Genomic DNA, 18,874 nt, shown 5'->3' with positions numbered 1-18,874 from the left:
AATCAAAACTGATTTTCTGTGGGAGTGTCAGCTGATCAGAATTCTATGGGAACAATAGAAAGGAAAATGGAAAAAGCTATGTTTTGTTAAAATACTTAGTGATTGCACTTGTCTTTGTAGTGTGTTCTGCAGTTGATTTACCAGCAAAACTTAATAACAAAATTATTTTGATTGTAAGAAATAACAGGTAGAAGTAGATAGGACTTTTAATTAGAATTTTCCCACTACATTCCTTTATTTTTATATAGTTCTTCTGCATACAGTACAGAATACAGTACATATCATGATAGTTGCACTTCTTGAGTCATATTTTTCATGTAGTTTTCTTTAAATGTCTCCCTGGATAATTAAGTCTGACTCTTAAGTTATGGTATGTTAGTTTCTGACAGGTGCCTGCCAGGGATCTTCAGTGCTGTCATGCATTATGTGGATTTCAGCCAAGACAGAAGGGCCTGGGTATTTGTTTCTGGTCACTTCTCATTAAAGCTTTGACTGTAGGAAAGAAAAACAACTATTTAAAGATGAGGAGTATAGGTGCTATAGGAAGTGCATAGAAATAAAATCTGTTAGGCAATTAGTTTTTCTGTGATTTTGTGTAGATACTCTGTATATGTGTGAACCGTACATATGTGCAGTTTGATATATAGTAAATATTCTTTCTGCAAAAAAGTATTCTCATATATTGACAAGAGGAATGCACAGAAGAGATTGGAGAAGTTGGCATGGTGTAAGTGGAGTATAATAGCACTTTGCTGGAAGACAACTGCTTTGTAGGAATGAAAGGTTAGAATTTAATGTAGGTGGTTCTTGGATAACTGGGATTAAGTGGCGTTCTAGAAATACTGTGAAACACAGTCACTGTCTGATTTGGCTTTATTAGAGAACTCCATTATACATTCATGAAAGCTGCTAGTTCTATATTAGAGCATGAAACTACAGTTAGGAACTTGCACAAAAAAATGTCCTCCCTTTCTCGAGAGAAAAGGGTAGAGAGAAATACATGGGTTTGGAAGGAGCTGAGATTAAATAGCTCAGATAAATACCTTTGCTTGATCAGTTACAAAATAAACAGCTAAATAAAAATAGGAAGTCAGCTCCATAGTCTTGTCTTTTGAGTAATACTCATAATTGTTCCATTAAGCTGGGTAAAACTCTGCATTCATTTAGCCCACTGTCATGTCTGTATCAATAGGTAGTAGTGGATGCCTGTAGAAAAGCATGGCAGAGCATGTAGTCGTATTTGCATTGTATGTTCTACCATCCTCAAGGATTTCTTTATCCAGTACTGGTACATTTCTCTTGAGCAATCTTACCTAGCTTTCCTTCTATTCACTTGCTTTTTGAACCAACAGCACAACATCATAAAATTCTGTGGCAAGGGATCACCCAGGTGTGGTGTGAATAACAAACTCTGTTGGCTTTTTGCATTCCTGCCTCCTCCTAGATCAAGTTGGGTGTTACCCTCTACCTTTTATATGAAGAGAGCCGAGAAATAGTTAATCTACTGATCCCCTCCATAACCTTTGTTTTATGATCCTCCTTTTCTCTTGCTCTGCTCACTCCTTCCTTCTCCAGAACCTCTCCATCCTTCTGATCACCCTTGTCCCGCTTCTTTATCTCTTTACTGTTTCTGTGATTTTCCTTCTCTTTCCTTTTCTGTTACTCACCGTGCATTTATATGGTGGTATAGTGGTATTGTGTAATTTTCTCTTTATTCTGCTTCTAACAGCATCTGATTTTGTTTTTTGCATACAGATGAAGGCTAGTTACAGTGTTGTTTTAACACCAACATCTCCTTTCAATCTGTTTTTTAGAGCCTGTGTTTTTTGTGGTAGTAAAATTGTGTCTTTTTTCCTCACATATTTCTCCTTTCATGTTTGTCAGCACTGACTTTTCACCTGGTATGTTATCTCCCAGTCTCCTAGTACTGTCTGCAGTTCCTTATAATTGTGCCTTATGTTTCCTCTCCTGACTAAATTGTTAACACTTAACAGACCTTTCCATCTTCCTTTGCTCACTTTTCATATCATCTAAGAATATGAACAACATGGGTCAGAACACCCATTTCTGTGCACTTCTCAGGTGACTTCACCCTAATGGTATTCATCATTTGTCCCTGTCCTTTTCTTTGTATCTTGGCCTGCTGTTTATCCACTCATGGATCTTTTCTCCTTCTGTGGTAATTCAGGAGCTTTTATGCCTTTGAAAAACCTTCCCAAATACCTGTAGGTAAGTTGAGCAGTGTGTGTCACTTCAATTTTTCTTGTCCATGTGGTTTTGATACCTTAAGAAAATAGACTCAAGAAGCACAAGTTTGGCTTCTACCCAGTATATTATATTTACTCAAGTCCTCTAATTTTGGCCTATTTATGAATTTTTATAATAATTTCTATTAACAGTCTCTACCAATTTGTAATGTATGGACATGAGATTCATTGAGTCATAGCTCCTTCTATCCTCCAAGACCTCCAGACCTTTTTTGACATCACACATCTCTGGTACCAAACTGTTTTAAGCAGGAGGTTACAAGCTATTTAAGAGTTTAACTTTCTCACACTTGAGTTTCTCTGGAACTTGGGTGTGAATGTAATCTGGGACTGCTGATTTGGTTGTGTTTTGTTCATTTGTTCATTTCCTTATTGGTTGTCATATATGCATGAGTTGAATCTCTTGGTTCATCTCTTGGAAGGCCAGATTCTGTTATGGCAACATCTTTAAGCACTTCAATTTCATTTATTCTTTGTGACTTTATTTCTTCTGAGTATTTTTACTTTTTGACCACATTTTTCATTGTCTGACAAATTTTTATTTCAAGGGTCACAGATAATTTGCTCTTCAAATTAATTTTGTATTTGTTTTATTCTGCTTTTACCTGTTAGCATTAAAGTTTATTTCTGTCTGGTTTTTCTCTTTGGATGAGTCTCCAATCTTTTGAGCATTTATTTCTAATAGCAAATATATATCCTTTGAATAGCAAAAGAAACAACTGCTTTCCTATGTTTTATGTAATCACAGATGTGTGGCGTCTCATCAGTTTCCTTCTGACTGGTTTGTCCTAATGAATACCCAAGGAGGTTTCTTTTATGGTTTGGTATGTTGCCTTCGGCCCCTGTTGATAAGCAATCTGGCAAAGCAAAGTGGATGGCATGATGAAATCAGTCCTTTCACCTGCAAGCAAACTTTGTTTTCAGGGATGCTGGTTGTCAGACTCGTTATGGATGCATCTGTGGTGTAACTCTTCATTTCTGCCTCTGAACTACTATTAAGGGATTCAATAATCTCTTAAAGATCATTCAAATTCTATTATTACTACTGTGAGCTCCTCTCTTCTTGAATCTCTACACTTGTCTTTCCTTACAAGCTTCACTCCTGAATGTATTCTTGCCCAGTCTTTTCTGCTTTCTCTTACTACTTACCTCATCACTACTTTCACACATTCTTTACCCTGCCTTTTAGGCTTTGAAGAGGTTCCTAGTTGCATCTTGTCTCACATTGATTCTCTCCTTCAAATCTAGCAAAAAGTTTGTTAAATAATTGCTCTCCAACAGCAGAGCTCATTGTGTGTTTACATAGCCTAGATAAGAGGAAATAATACATTCCTTGAATAAACACCGTCTCTTTAAGAAGTTAACCTGTACCTGGAGTGGGAAAGTATGGCTATGGCACTTCAGCAGCTAGGAAAAATAGAGCAGACTTGTCGTGCTGTAGCTCACAGGACTGGAAATTTCCTGCAAGTAAACAATATATTTAAAAAAGACTTTCTGAAGATTGAGTTTTTCCATGATGGCTTTGGAATATCATTCTCATGATCCACTGATAAGGAAACAGAGTGACCGTGCTGTGACCGAGATATTCCAATGCACCCTTCGCAGACACCCACTACCCTGTGGGGAAAATGGAAGTTAAGAAAGCAGAAGCAAAATTTGCTATGATCTAAGACCACAAACCTTCATCTGACTGAAGTACATCTATTTATGTACATTGTGGAGAAGGTGAAGGAAGTGAAGTGTTTTATCTCTTGAACTGACTGGCAAGCAGAAGGCATTGATGAAACTGTTTCAAAATGAGAAGTTCATTTTTCTGTGTGTGCTTTGGAACACTTAGATTCACTGTGTCTGTGCAGTACACCTTTCTAAATTTTTAAATATCTATAGCAGAAATCTGTGAGACCATTAATACCAGAGTCTTGAGTTCCAGATGGTTTTTAAAAGTTGCTTTCATAGTTACTGGCCTGGGTCTATATGAACTGGATATGTCCAGTAGCTGTAATTTCTATCTGTTATTGTCAGTAAAGGTCCATGCATTTGGGAGGACATGTATTCTTGGAATCAAAATTAGCATCTTTTACAAAGTGATAACCCTACTTATGCTGCTGCTTTAAAATAAACATTAATTGCCAGCCTACATGATGATCTGCAATCTTGGCTCTACAGCAGTTCCCTAGAACTCTCTTCCTTTATATTTTGCTTTAGTCAGGTTGTTATATTTATGGTTGTTTCGTGCTTTGAACAGATTGTCAAAATTCATTTTGCTTTATGGTGAGTTGGGCAGCAAAGTCATCTTAATTTTTACAGCAGTCCAATGTTGAATTCTTCACTTAATTTATAAAATCAGTTGATACCATAGGTTTCTGGAAATGAAATGAAAATTTAATTTTTATTTCTGTTTGCTTCATATGGATTAAAGCTACCTGTTAATTCTGCAATCAGTAAACTGTTGAAAAACAGGTCTAAATATAACAATTTTTTGTACCTTTCTGTGTGACTTGAATCAGAAATGGCAGTATCTGCAGAAAGAACTTCTGGAGGAAAAATATATTGTTAGTAAAATTCAGAAAACACCTTTTGGACATGAGTGAATATGAATGTTTTAACTTCTGATATGTTCTTGGTTTCACTAGTTCTGCCACTTCTATTTCCTGTTACAGTTTTGGTTTGTTTGTAATTTTGGAGACAGGTTTCTCTCATGCAGTATAATAAACTGAGCTGAAAACAACTGTCTCTCTTAAAAACTTGTGTGTTGATGGCTGCCCACTGCAGATCTCCAGATCTCTCGGTGCTTGATTACTGTTCTGTCTGTTCATCAGCCTGGCTGCACAGTCCATGCCTTGCATGGACTGGCAGGTAGAAACAGGCAAAAAAAGTTTACTAATCTCCTTGTGGGTAATTCACAATAAAAGGAGGTAGAGAGACAGAAATATTAGAAGAGGAAGAAGGATTGTGATGCTTTTTTTTTTTTTTTTGACACACAGGAAAAAAATTGCTAGCAGCTTAATGGCGTTGTGCACTGACTCCTTTGTACATTTGTGGTTTTAGCCAGTTACAGTAGCACTAATTTAAGAACTATTGTCTTGCTGTTGTATAAACACTTCAGATGTTTGCTTGGCATCCCCAGTTCTGGAGATGTATAAAATGGAGAACTGTGTAGACATTGTGTTTCACATAAAAGCAAAATATTTGCTATAGATAAAGCTGCCTAGTAAGGAAATTCTAAACCACATCCCAAAGAGCATACCATCAAGAAGCTTAGTTTAGAAACATGAATACGTGCCAAGTATCGTTATGTATATTTGAAGTGAGAAAGAAATCCTGGAAGGTACCTATTTCATTCTGCTGCTGTGCTTGGATAAGTTTTTGTGATGTTCAGGTTTGAATGGTGATTTAGAAATGCTGCTGTCTCCTGAGGGCCTTGTGCATTCCAGAATAGTCCTGATTTTCATTAGCTCCTGAGCCTTTGCCCCTTGGCACCTGGCCCTGTTGTGGGCCTGCCTGCTACAGCCCAGTTCCAGCTAGGCAATGGAAAGTTACAGTGCTGAGAACTGTTTCTCACTTCAGTTTTTGTAACATCTTAGATGTGCAGACAGTGATACAGTGATCATTTTCTCCTAACAGAGGTGTTGCAGAATGTCTGCTGTAGAGCTACTCTCCTGTTACCCCACAGTTATCCCAAAGCAGGAGATGGGCTGATTCAGCTTTGCTGTGAGTGCTCATGTATCTTTAGCCTGTTGAGGAATGCTGTGCAAGTGCCTATGAATAAGTAGACAACATGGTTCACCCAATGGAAATATGTTTTAAATGCATTATATATAGTAAAAATAGCAAAGAGGTTCAAATGTCTCATGTCTGTGTTTAAAAGGAAGAAGCTACACCTCAAACACTGGCATGAGGCCTGTGAAAAGAATGGGCTCTCTGTAGATACCCACACTTTTATATTCAGCCCTCGCTCAGTGCAAGGCAGAGAGAAGCTGGAGGAGGGTATGAGCAGAGGTTAAGGACATAATGAGCAGTCATATGGAATATGACCTAAATACATACCCACTGTTGGAATTAATGCACCAATTTATTAATTTAAGTTCCTTTTGTTAATTAGTGGTAATCATGTTGAATTAGGTAGCTCCTGACAAAAGGAATTCAGAAAGAAAACTTACATCTGTAAAAAGAGACTGGTTGGCATCTTTGATTTTGTTCTGTCAGAAGCAAACAGGAAATCTTAGAAAGTTTTGAAAGTTATGGTAAATACCTTCTGTACAGGAGATGAATTTTTAGGGGTTACATGAACCAAATCAGCTAGATGTGCCTGTGTGGTCATGGGAGGACAAATCCTCTCATCTGGCATCCAGAAGGTATTGTTGTAGGTGTTCAGTATTTTCAAAACAAGTTTTCACTGTGTCAAAACAAGTTTCAACAGGAACACAAAAATACAAAGGCACACTACATATGTATGTGTGATCCATGCAAAAATACTTTGTACTTCAGCAAGTGAGTAATCAGGTGACGTTGATAAAGCCTGCAGAAGCTCTTTTATAATTCTAATATGTCTATAGTGTTGAAATAGTTTATATAACAAGATTTTATTGCAAAGTGTCAGCATGATAATACTAGTCTGGAAGGAATAGGTCAAAAACCTCAAGAAGCCTCAGTCTGTCCTTCACTCTGACCTACACCCTTCTTAATTCCTGTTTTCACCAAATTTAATTGAAAGAGGGGAGAACATTGCTGTTCTAGCTAATTTATGAAGATCAGTCATCTGTAGAGTTGATGTTGTTCTATCAGGATTCAGTGGATTTGAAGAAACTTGTAGATGTCTTGAAGCAGTTCTTCTGAGGTACAGCAGGAAAGAAATATGGAATGCACAATGATGTAAATCCTAGAGGTACAATTCCTTTAAAATAAGTGCACAGCAGTTGGGACAGATGCATGGGATTCTTGGTTGTATCTCATGCAGCTGGACAGGATACAATTCAGTCCTTACCTCAGTCCCAGGATTATTCAAACAAACTCAATTTACCTGCTGGACAATTCAGACAATAGAGAACTACTGAGGAGAATGGGGCACTAAATACAGACCTTAATCCAGAAGACTTGGAAGGATTAAGTAGAACTATTCAGAGATCCCCATGACTACAGGAGTGCCTGCCCAAGTCAGATCTATTAACTTGAAAAAGTTTTAGAAAAGAATTCATACATATTATGTATGCCCTGCCTAGAGTAGGAGAAAATTGATGTATTTGTCAAATATACTGGCTACTATGATTTTGAATACAGTAAGGGTCTATAATTAGAGCCAGATATTTACAGAATTAAATATCTGTTGCAGTACTTATTAAAATATTTTACAATAATTAAGTAAAATATTGAAATAATGGGTAGTATTGGAGAATAAAGTTTGCTCTCAAAGCCAGTAGTAGGAAAAAAAATCCAAATGTGAGTCTGCCTTCAGGTGAGAAGGAGCAAACACATGTGCCTGATGCAGTGAGAGAAGGTCTCCATGTCTTTGTAAAAAGATGAAGATTTTGGCTCAAGGGCTTTAATTTGCCAATAAGGGCACTGGGCTGGTAGAAGTGTTGCTGTACTGCTAAGTCTGTTCTTGATGTGGACCATCATGATGATTTCATCCCCTTCATTTTCCTCAAATAATTTCTTGATGGAAAAAGCACTTGAAAGTCCCACATATTGAGCTGAAACAAATAAAAGATGAGTGCAAATAGGGCTAGCATGGGTGAATTTGAGATCAGCATGCTGGAAATTTTGGCAGTTATAAACTGAGGAGTTTAAGGGGAATATATTGTGTGAATGACTTGGGAAGATGATTCATCACCCCATGATGATTGTCCGTGTCCCAGACATAAAAAGCAGAAATCTCATTGATACAGTGTCTTGTATGCCTTTTTCCTCACAGAGTTTGAGTCTTGATCTTCTGCTCTGAATTTACCTCATGAAGATTTTAAGTGAAATATAAACACCTAAATAACCCTTTTGACTTTATTACACCAGCAGCAGCAACTAGAACACAATTGTATAGCTGGCTGTAGTACCAGTCCAGCAAAAGCAACAGCAGAAATTGAGTGTGTTGGTGTTGAAAGCTATCTCCAAAAATGTATGGGAAGTGCTGTTTGATGGGAGATTGCAGCTACATAATTTAAAATCTTTGCAGATTTTCAGCATAGATGTGTGAAGGCAAAAGGCATTATCAAGTGGTCAATGCAGATTTTCTACCAACTGCATTTTAAAAACCCAGCACTAAATTACCCTGGGGAAAAAAAGCAGTACAATTAGAATGAAATTTCACTAAAGCATGTCAATTCTGAGTCAAGTATGTTTTAAGCACGGCAAACCCACACCCTGGATTTAGACATGTATGGGCTTCTGGAGACCTTGTACCACACTCAGTGTTTCATATCACTAGAAATTATGTAAACAGCAGGTGAGCCAATTCTACCTTCTTTTAGATACTTACCACTTGCAATTATAGCAAGACTTTCTTTCCACTGGATAATAAAGTGAAGGAAAGAGAAGTGTTTTACTCTCAACAGATGTCCTTGAGCATAGCACCTGAAATTCATTGTACTGTGTCAAGTATATATAGTGGTTAACTACAGCAAAATGTGTTGTTTTCTGGAGTGATGGAGAAAAATTTCCATAGAAACCTCATAACTTACTACCTTGAACTTGGAAAATGACCATTTGAGGGAATAAAAGCAAATAGACAAAAAACAATGGAGTCTTATAAGAAGCTCAGCAAAGTGTAAGACATGTGCCCATAAGTGTATGAAGATTGGCACCCACTCTAGGCTGAAAAGAAAGCAACTTTTTCAACACTGTTTAAGCTGGAATCAAAACCATTGTGAGAAGGATGCAACACTCAGGGTGTGTTTTACTTTCTTTACATGAGTGTTGATTGTACTCAATGCTCACGTGAAGAATATCTGTGTACTTTGTACAAATGAGTTTCGCTGTACTTACAGGAGAATTTACGCAGGTCTTCTGAGCTTGGTATAAGGTCAGTGTGATACAGACCCACCAAGAACATGGTAGGTGAAAGCTGGAGAAAGAAGGATCTCCATCTTTCCCAGAAAGGAGAAAAGGCTTTGATCAAAAACTGATTTCTGCCATTTGACAGAGCCCTGAGAGACCACAGGTCAAGTTAGCTTTCTTCACCTTCAGTGTAATTCAACAGGTACCTAAATTACTGTTGTTGGGTTTTTTAACAACAGTTCTCCAGAGCTGAAAAACATATCTAGTGTGTGTAAAAGTAATAATTTCAAAGTAAGTTGGAGATAACTTGAGAATATCATGTGGCAAAGTTTCTGGAAAAAAAACTTTCAGATACTTTTAAATGAATCCTTATGGTATAGCACAGATCATAGTTATTGAGGGTATAATTCATGTGAATGTGTTAATATGGATAGAGTATGAGGAATGTATCTTTTTCCAAAGTTCCTGTTTATATTCATTGTTTCTCTATGCCTGTGTGTACAGGATGCTAGAGCATGAGTGTTGTCTCTTGATTTAAAATTTCTCCATTAGAAATAGCATTGCATGTTAAAAATACCTTTACCATGCAGTCTATAGCAGAGTGTTGTCCTTCAAAAATTTTTCTATTTCTCTCAAAATTATTTCATGTTATCTGCCATGACATAATATTTTGTGTCATGGTCCTATTTGGGCAGAAATGTGAACTTTGATGGTCACTAGATGAAACTTACTCAGAAGGTGATTGCTGCTTCTTTTCCTCCTTACTAGTGACCTCTGCAGAGATTGTTGTAATTAAAATGTTGTAATTTCCATTTCACAGGAAATTCAGGTATTTTAACACATGGCTTTGTCCCAAACTTTGGACAAAAAGAAAAAATTTAGAAAAAGGTTCCCAATGTTCATTAAGGAGTTTCACTTACCTTCTCCTGCTTCCCCATCTTTCCACCTCAATCTTCTAAATGTGCTGTAGCTGAGACAGTCCTATCAGGCATACTGGCCTTTTGGATCTCTTAGCAGGGTCTGGTTTGGTTTGGCTTGGGGGGTTAAGGGAGCAGTGTTAATTTTTTTTTTTTTTGTGGTATGTGTGATGAACCAGAATTATCTCTGGTTTTTTTTCATCTGAGCTACTTAAGGTGCATGGGAGAGGGACAACTGGCGGAACGTGGCCTGAGTACACTTGTGGTACTGCATTTGCTTCAGTCTGGAGAAGGCCAAAATGATAAGGGCAACTTTAAAAATGTTCTTTAAGGTATAAAAAGAGAAAAGGCAGACAGTTAAAATGATGAAGTACTAAAGGAATTTTTGTAGTGCTTGGAACATGGCCAAGGGTTCATATGAACTACCAGTGAAGTAACATCCTCTTTGAAACAGTACATCTGATCAGAATGCAGGGAGGTGTTACTGAGTTTCGCAGCAAAGGATACAAGCTCTCCTGCAGGAATCAGTGAAAAGAAAGGATGCAAGTGTAGATAAAGTTGGTGTGGGAGGATGTTTGTGGTATCATAAGCATTCATTCTGGAGTTTACCTAACAGAAAAGGCATATATAATTAGTGCATATAGTGCACTAAGTGTGGGTTTAATACAGAGCACAGCAATGCTATAAAGAAAAAGAAATAAAATGTAGGAAAATAATTCTGATTGTATCCCACTTAATGATTAAGAATTTCTAGAGTTTTGGAAGAGGGAAGTTTTAAGTAACATTTATCAGGTCGATTAAGATCACGTGCATGGAAGAGAGTCTGCTATCAAAGGGGAAGGGGGAAGCTGTTTAAAATAAGCAAGCAGAGAAGCATAATTAAATGTTAAGATAGATAAAGCAAGGACAAGTAAAAGGGATAGATCCTGACATTGACAACATGCAGGTGGTACTCCACGAGCTAGCAAAACACGTAGGATTAAACAGGACTTAAAAAAGCTACAATTTCAAAGGTATGGTGGAAAAAACACAGATACATAAATGGCACTCAGCTGTTGAGATCAGGAGACAGGCAGACCTTCTCAGCTGGTTTATGTTTGTGTGTATGCCAGCATGAACAATCACTTTTGCAGGCATGATTATGAGGGTTGTTTTCTGAACTTTGCTTCAATAAACCAAAGTGTGTTCTCTAAATACACAGCACAATCTGTATATGCTATAAAATGTGTGTGCTGGTTGTCCTCTTTATTATGGTTGTTGCCATTTCTGGGATCAGCTCCTCAGTCCAGAAATGCTTTTACTTTCCATTGCTCTTTTAACCTTTGGACAGCATCTCATATGTATTTATATATTGTGCACAAAAGCTGACTGCAGCTATCTGTTAATTAATTTTCCAGGCACAACCTCACAAAGAGAGAGGAGCATTCCCTTCATGGTCTTGCAATGTTTTTAGGTGTGAGGAGGTATGGTTGTTGTTCAGTGGATGCCAGAGCTTCTGCTGCAGTTATGAAACACATCATGATTGTGAAGCTGATCAGTGTGTGTTTGCTTCAGGAAGTAAACCAGGACAGAGATCAGGAATCTAATAAATGACATTGCAGCTATTCTCACTTTAGATTTCTTCTAACAGGAGAGAAATTTATAGAGACCAGTAATAGAAATAGAAAACCAAATTTTTTAAAAAATAGAGAAATTGAAAGTTTGGTGCAGAACGTCATAGGCAGAAACCAAAAGCAGAATGAAAAAGCAACTTCTAATATCAGTAGCAAGTAAAGGGCATCCCTGGGACATGTAAAACACCATTATTACATGGTTGAGTATCTCAGCAAAAAAACTTCAGAGGTACAGTTCTAACTCAGTTTTGGATACGTAGGATTAGCTCATTTTATGGATTTATGAGTCACTTGATCCTTTGCAAAGAAGATAGCCTAAGATCCAAAATATCCAAAGCTCACTTTAAAAAAGAGCATTATCCTATAAATTTTGAAGTTTAATAAAAGGACTTACTGTTCATACAATGTTGTTAGTATTTATTGGCTGCATTACATGTAAACTGCTGCCATCAGCAGTGACAGTGTTGTGTCAAGGTTTCTGAGACAGATAAAGAGCTTATCTCCTACACGTATTCTGACTTCTCTTCACTATTTTCCTGCTCCATTGCCTTGTCTGTCTTTGGGCCTTTTGTACCATATGCAAAGCCTTCTTCACACAGGGGAAATAGAAAACATGAGAAACATCAAGTGCTTCAATTTATGCTTTAAGATTACTCCTTCCTAATCATATATTTTCTGTTCTTTTCACTAGGACATATTTCAAGACATTTGTTCCTCAGTTCCAGGAGGCAGCATTTGCTAATGGGAAGCTTTAGACAGCTTCAGGCATGGAAACTATACTGGACAGATCCTTCAGTCTGCACATGTCAGCCCAGAAGAAGGATGCCTGGAAATGGGTTGGACTGTCTTGATAAGTGCTTTCTTGCCTCTGAACTGGTTTTGGTAGCTTCAGTTTTTGAAACAAAGACCTCACTAGCATGCTTAGAACTAAATATTTGATATTAGTCCTGCCCCTTTGCCTCTGCCACCACCATTCCTTTATGTATCTGTTGGATTAAACTTAAAAAGGCGTGTATTGATAAGATTACACTTTCTTGTGCCAACAACGTCCTGTATGTTATGCCTTGTTTCCTTGTCTTCAGATGGTCTAAATTGGACTGCTCTTCCCCATGGAAATATGGTGTAATGTGTACATTTAGTTAACATTTTCAGCTTATCCTAAGGAAACACAAAACTGCTGTATGTACCAGGAATGCCTAATGGACTGTACAGTGCCATATTCTGCCTCAGAGCTTTGTGTCTCACTGTGCTTACTCTCACAAGTAGGGATATGAGTTGCACCCTTCAATTCTCAGTGCCTTTCCAGTTGGTCTGAAGTTAATATGGCAAGTTGTTTGAGGTTTGGTGGTTTTTCTAACACTTCTGTTGAAAGTTCATTTTATGTGAAATGTTAGGTTTTTGCTTTATTTCCCGTTGTACAATTTTGGTGTTTTCCTAATGAGTGCCCCTTGCCCTTAAAAATGTTCTATTTCTTTAACATGCAAGTAACTAGTTATATAAACCAGTATAACAGAATAAAGCTCTTTCATAGGCCTGTAATTTTTCCAAATAAGATAAATACTGCTAAGAAGCAAACTTTCAAGAAATGAATGAATGGTGTCTTGGAAAATAGCTGATGAAATAATGTAGGACTATAGGTATTTAGCTTAATGCTTAAGTTCAGCATATCTTCTCAGAAAATATTTTTAAGTGTATATAACTGGAAACATTGCCTCCCCTAATTCTGAAATGCCAAATGCAAAATCCTGCCTATTCATCCTTTCTTTCCTGCTTGTGTCAGGCGCGCCAGTTGGGACTAATGGTCACAATGTCACTTCCCCAATTAATTTGTGAATAGACCAAGGTACTTTCCAGTAAGGAATAAAATTAACAGAGTATGTTGCTTCTAAATGGTATCTGGAAAATATGCCCTACTTCTGCTAAATACAAGGAACTAAATGAATAGTATGCAGATGCTACAGTGGAACTGGAAAACATTTTATTTTAAATTATGCACTACGGCATCACATGCAAGGAAGTCTCGTCAAGCTACTTGATTGGCAGTATTCTCCTACCCTTCCTACAACTTGTTATTTTGCATGAAAAGTAGTGCTTTTCAGGGTTTATATTCACCTAGGAAATACAGATGGGGTTTGCGTCGTGAAGCTTAATAATTAAGAATTATGCAAATAATTCGCCTCTAGAAAATGCAAGTATTTTTAGCTAGTTTGTGAGCAAAATTTAATTTATGTTTAATGCTGAAGTTCTTGGCTGAAAATTAAGCTGCAAACAAAATCTGTGTTGTAAGAATAAATAAAAGAATAAGAAGTTTTATTGTAAGTCTGCAGAGAAGGCGTATTCTGTCCCGTGACCCACCCTTTTGTGATTCTCAGTGCATTATCTGAGCACTGTCAACAGTTTCAAAGGTCTAAGCCTGAATTGCCTCTGTGGTGACGCTGCCTGAGGCTTTTGCATGCTTAGAGCAGATGTGGAAGGTTATCACTGGTTGGGGGCTATGTACAGATTACCAATAGGATGGGATTGTTAGGAATGTGTTTTGAGTTGGTTTATTTTTTAGCATTAGTTCCATTACATGGTTATGACAATGGGAAGGTGTTATTAGTTCAGATCTTAGGCAGTAGATTAAGAACTTAATGTTACAATTTACTTTAAAAGTTTTTTGACTGATTACAAAATGTAAAAGCATATTGACAGTAGTTTTATTTAACTATATAAGCACTCTTACTTTTGGTTAAAACAGTGCTTGCTTATTTTGAAAGACAATACTTACTTGTAAGCTTTAAAACACAATGCCCTGAGTTTTATTATTAAGCTTAGAACTTTTTAATATTTTGACAGATATACTTTTTTGTAGTTTAGGGAGTTATTTTAGGTAAGCATTTAATACACAGACTTTTGGTTTGTTTTTATTTTTTTACTTTTTACATAATGTTTTTGCTGACTTATTTTATGGGTGCTGCTTAGCTCTAATTTCAGTTTTGCTGTTTCTGAGGTTTGCTTTTTAGGTTTCTTAAAACTTTCTGATTTTATGGACTCTCACAGAAGGTAATAGTTTTATGTGAATAGCAAAATCATAACTGAACGACCTCAAGTGACTAAGAACAAAATATTGTTTGGTACACTGGGATGGTCTCACATCTACATTTCTTCAGGTAAAAGCCAAAGCCACAAAAACATGTTCAAGAATAAGCCAACCTTGTGAATGGAGTGGGAGAGGAAGGATGGCTAATAAAAAACATTTGTTCTCATAGTGTTCAAAATCTGATAGGAACAATCTCTAGGCATCTTCAAAAGGTATAAACCAAACCCTTAGGTTGCATCAGTACATTCCTGGAATCTTACATTTTAAAACTTTGTCTTTGATTCAGTGTTGTACTGATTGCTCCATGAACACAGCGTGTGCTTTATATACCTGATTGCCCAAGTTATTTATTTTTTCATCTTTTCAGAAGTTACCATACTTCAAAGGCTAGCAATTGCAAGATAGTTTGAAAAGAGATCCACTCTTCAGAATTTAGATTTATTCTCAACCAAAAATGCATCCTTCACTTCAGTCCTAGTAATTTTGGACAATGAACTGCTTTATTATTAAAGTGCTTTAGAAGCCACATAAGAAAGTATTTTGAGGGTACAAAAAACCTAAACCAGCAATTTATTGTGTTGAATTCAACAGTTTGACCAACTTTTCACAACATACATAGAAACAAGTCAATAGTTTCAGTCTAATTTTAATGTCATACTACAGTTGCTAGTATTTTGGGGGAAAAAAGGTAGAAAAGATGAAAAACTGTACTATTTGCACTTAAATTTCAGATTAGAAGAAAAGGTGTTTTAGTACACTGAATGAACGTTTTCTTTATGTCAAGGTCACCCTTCACTCTTTGACCTATAGGGATCCCTTTCTAATAGTTCTCAAAAGTAGAACTATTTTATGGGTATTTTATTTTCTTTCTAATAGTTCTCAGAAGTATTGGGAGTGTTAGCTCTCCAAATGAGAGGAGAGACACTGAAATGAATGGAAGCTTCTCTCCAGGAGAATTACCATATAAATCCTGTACCAGAAGAGAGGGTTCATTTGAATATGTTAATATCAAACCAAGTATCCATTGAAGGCATTTATGTTAGCCACAAAAGTTGGGATCTGATGAGTTGGAGTTATTTCTGTTATCTCCTGTTTTATGATAATTTCCATTGTGGCCAGTGTAACAGCTCTGACACTCTCAGCACTTCCTTCCCTATTATGTGATATATGCAATTGAAGGGAGCAGTCAGACCTAGGCTATTTTCCTTGGCTTATGAGAACCACAAAATGTAGGAGAAAAATAGCAATGTTGCAAATGTATTGAAAAGCTTAAACTCTACACTGTCCTAGTTCTGACTGAAAGAATGCAGTAAGTCTTGAGTTGCTAAGCCCTGCTAATGCATGATTTTCCAAAGGTCCTTAAATCACAAACTTAGAGTCAAGCCTTCATTCCTCTGCATACATAATCCACTGTCCTAGAAGTAATACCAAATCTTATGGATTCAAAGTCAGACTTTTTGTGAACTTGCTGGAAATAGTGAACAAACAGCTGGAAGAATAAATAAAAGGTAACTATAGCATACATTGTTTGGCCTTCATTGATCTTTCCATTGTGCTGGACACTGCTTTGTTGACTGGCACTTTTCATTTGCTGAATCGGCACATTTTGGTATTGTCACTGTCCTTGAACATCCTCACATCCCATCCATAATGAGAGTAGACTTGAGTCAATTCTTGAGAAAAGATCGTTGCTGGAGTTGGCATGGATCTCCTGTGCATTGTTAAACCCTCCCTAGGGATGTTTCTCTGTAGGTTCCTTTATCTCACCCTGTCTGGAACCTACAGCAATAAGCAGTTTTGGTGAATCAGTCAGGATTTAGCCATGAAGTGCAGTCCTTTAAGTCTCACTTCAGGTGGTTTTACACAGAGACTTCTTCCCTAGGAAAGAGAGGATTAGATCTTGAGTGCTCTCCATTGAGCAGTGCCCCCTAATACAAGGCTGGGGGTTTAGCAGAGCTCAGAAACCTGTGTAAGTGATGAGTAGGCACTGCAGCTTAGACAGGCTTCTGTGTCAGTTCCCTTGACCAGGGGAGCAGCAGGCAATAGAAGCCTGTAGCAGCAGGTGAGGGTCACCAGAGCAGGTGTGAAGCCCATTTCTAGTGCCCTGTCTGTGCGGCAGTGACACGAAGGGGCGAGTCCTTTGTCGGTGCAGAAGGGGAGTTTCTCACCTTTCTAGCCTTGTGAGAAGATGTGCTGCAAGGAGTTAGCAAGCTTTGGGCACAACTTATGACCACAGCTGTTAATTATGGGGTGCTGTTCCTTGCCCTACAAAGCAAATGAAGTCTGTGACCAAGCTGAACTGCCAGGGCAAGCTCTTCCCTTAAATTACTTGTGTCTCTGAAAGTGATGCATTGTAACACTCATTGAACCTAAAAGTTACTCTTAAGGGATTTTCAGTAACATTTAAGAAGTAAGTTATCTCCTTTCAGTTTTTATTTTCAGGTCTCTGTCCTCCTCTGGGACAATTTGGCTTCATCCTTACTAGTTACTGCTGTTTTTAGCAAACTTGAGTTCTTTCTTTTAACAAGGCAACAAGGTATATGCCAACATCTTGTGGGCCTATTTGCTGTAAAAATAAGTAGAAGCTGGTTTTTATTTACTAAGCCAAGTGTTGTGTTTTCCACAACAGAAGAATTCTGAGGAAAGGCTGTTACAGATCAGAGAGGATAATCATGCTGATGGCACTGGGTACATTTTTTTTCCCAACTCTTCATTTAATTTCCATGTTAGCAAATTAGCAGAGGCAAAGTGAGTTGTCCTTTCCTGAAGGAAGCCTGCACCTAAATAAAACATTGATCAGACACTATCTTTTCCTGTTTATACTTTGCATCAATAGGTTTACCCCTGCAGAGAAAGCCAGTAAGTCTGAAAAATGTCTATAAACAGTGCAGGGCTTTTTTAATATCTTAATTTACTGATTTCTGTAGATTGAGAGAATAATTTCAAACTTTGTTCTGGGGAAGGTAGACAACACAGATATCAGAAACATGCAAGTCATTTTAGCTATGTAGGAAATAAAAAAATCTAACAGTCAATTGTTATTCTGCAAGAACTCGAGGGTTCTGCCATATATTTCTAAGCATGTGCCTTGAAAGGCACATGGTATGCAGGTGATTTTAGTCCTGTTTTTCTTATTCTATTCACTGTCTGATGTTACAAAGCTCAGTTCTTGGTTCCAAGGCACTGCACAAACACCATTTTGTTGAAGTGGTAGTTACCAAGGGAAAAGGCAAGAGGGGAAACCAGTGTCAGCTGCTGAAAATAGGTCTTAAATCATCAAGAAATCAGAAAGGAAGCAAGGTTTGGCATCTGCCCTGCCACTTGCTGAGTCTACAATATATGGGCCTTTAAATGTGCACCAAGTACAAAATACAGGAGGTTTTTCTTGCAGTGCTAAAGAATAAATGCAGCTCTAAACAACAGGAAGTAAAGCAAGCATTTCATTGCAAAATACATATTACAAGTCTAACATTATTTGTGTCTACAGCTCCCCATGTTTCTCCTGTCACCAGAAAGGGTGAAGAATTAATGCTTGTGCTGCAGCTGCCCACAGTGAAAATTGATCCTTGGGGTACTCCATGTTTTCATCCAACTCTAGTTAAAGCCTAATGGTGCTTTTTCTGTCCCTGAGGATGGCAAAGCAGTACTAGGGAGCAGCAAATCTCACACTGTCAGGGGTTTCTGTTCCACTGCTGCTCCATTTCAAGCCCTTGATTTGGGTGGGGTTAGTACTTTGTAAGCCTTCAAGCCTGCCAGCAATCAGGGTACATTTTATTTCCTCGTTGTTTATTTGACATGGTTCAAGCTGATCCTAATTTGACATCCTGTTTCCCTTATTCCACTGTCCCTTTCAGCAAAATTTTTTGAGTACTTGTTTAAAAGCCAGCGCCGTGGAGGTTCCTTGTGTCTGTCGAAGGGGATGTAGCACTGGTGCAAGAGCAGCTCGAGGCTGGAGCCGTGCGTTTCTTCCCTGAGCAGCAGCCCAAGTGTCGCACAGCCCTCCCAGCA

The 18,874-nt window shown here is 37.7% G+C and overlaps 1 protein-coding gene across 3 annotated transcripts in view; it reads left to right on the top strand.

Annotated features, from left to right (window-relative positions):
- BABAM2 (BRISC and BRCA1 A complex member 2) overlaps nt 1-16,019 on the top strand; it is a 163,261-nt gene extending 147,242 nt beyond the window's left edge. For all 3 annotated transcript variants that reach the window (XM_030236357.2, XM_030236359.2, XM_030236358.2), the window contains exon 12: nt 12,476-16,019. In XM_030236357.2, coding sequence (XP_030092217.1) covers nt 12,476-12,539 — 64 coding nt within the window. In that variant the 3' untranslated portion in view covers nt 12,540-16,019. The remainder of the gene's footprint in view (nt 1-12,475) is intronic.
- The last annotated feature ends 2,855 nt before the right edge of the window (nt 16,020-18,874 follow it).

This window comes from Serinus canaria, chromosome 3 (genome assembly GCF_022539315.1).
Source record: "Serinus canaria isolate serCan28SL12 chromosome 3, serCan2020, whole genome shotgun sequence".
Classification (NCBI taxonomy): Eukaryota; Metazoa; Chordata; class Aves; order Passeriformes; family Fringillidae; genus Serinus; species Serinus canaria.
Note: the sequence above shows the minus strand (reverse complement) of the source record. Positions and strands in the feature narration are given on the sequence as shown.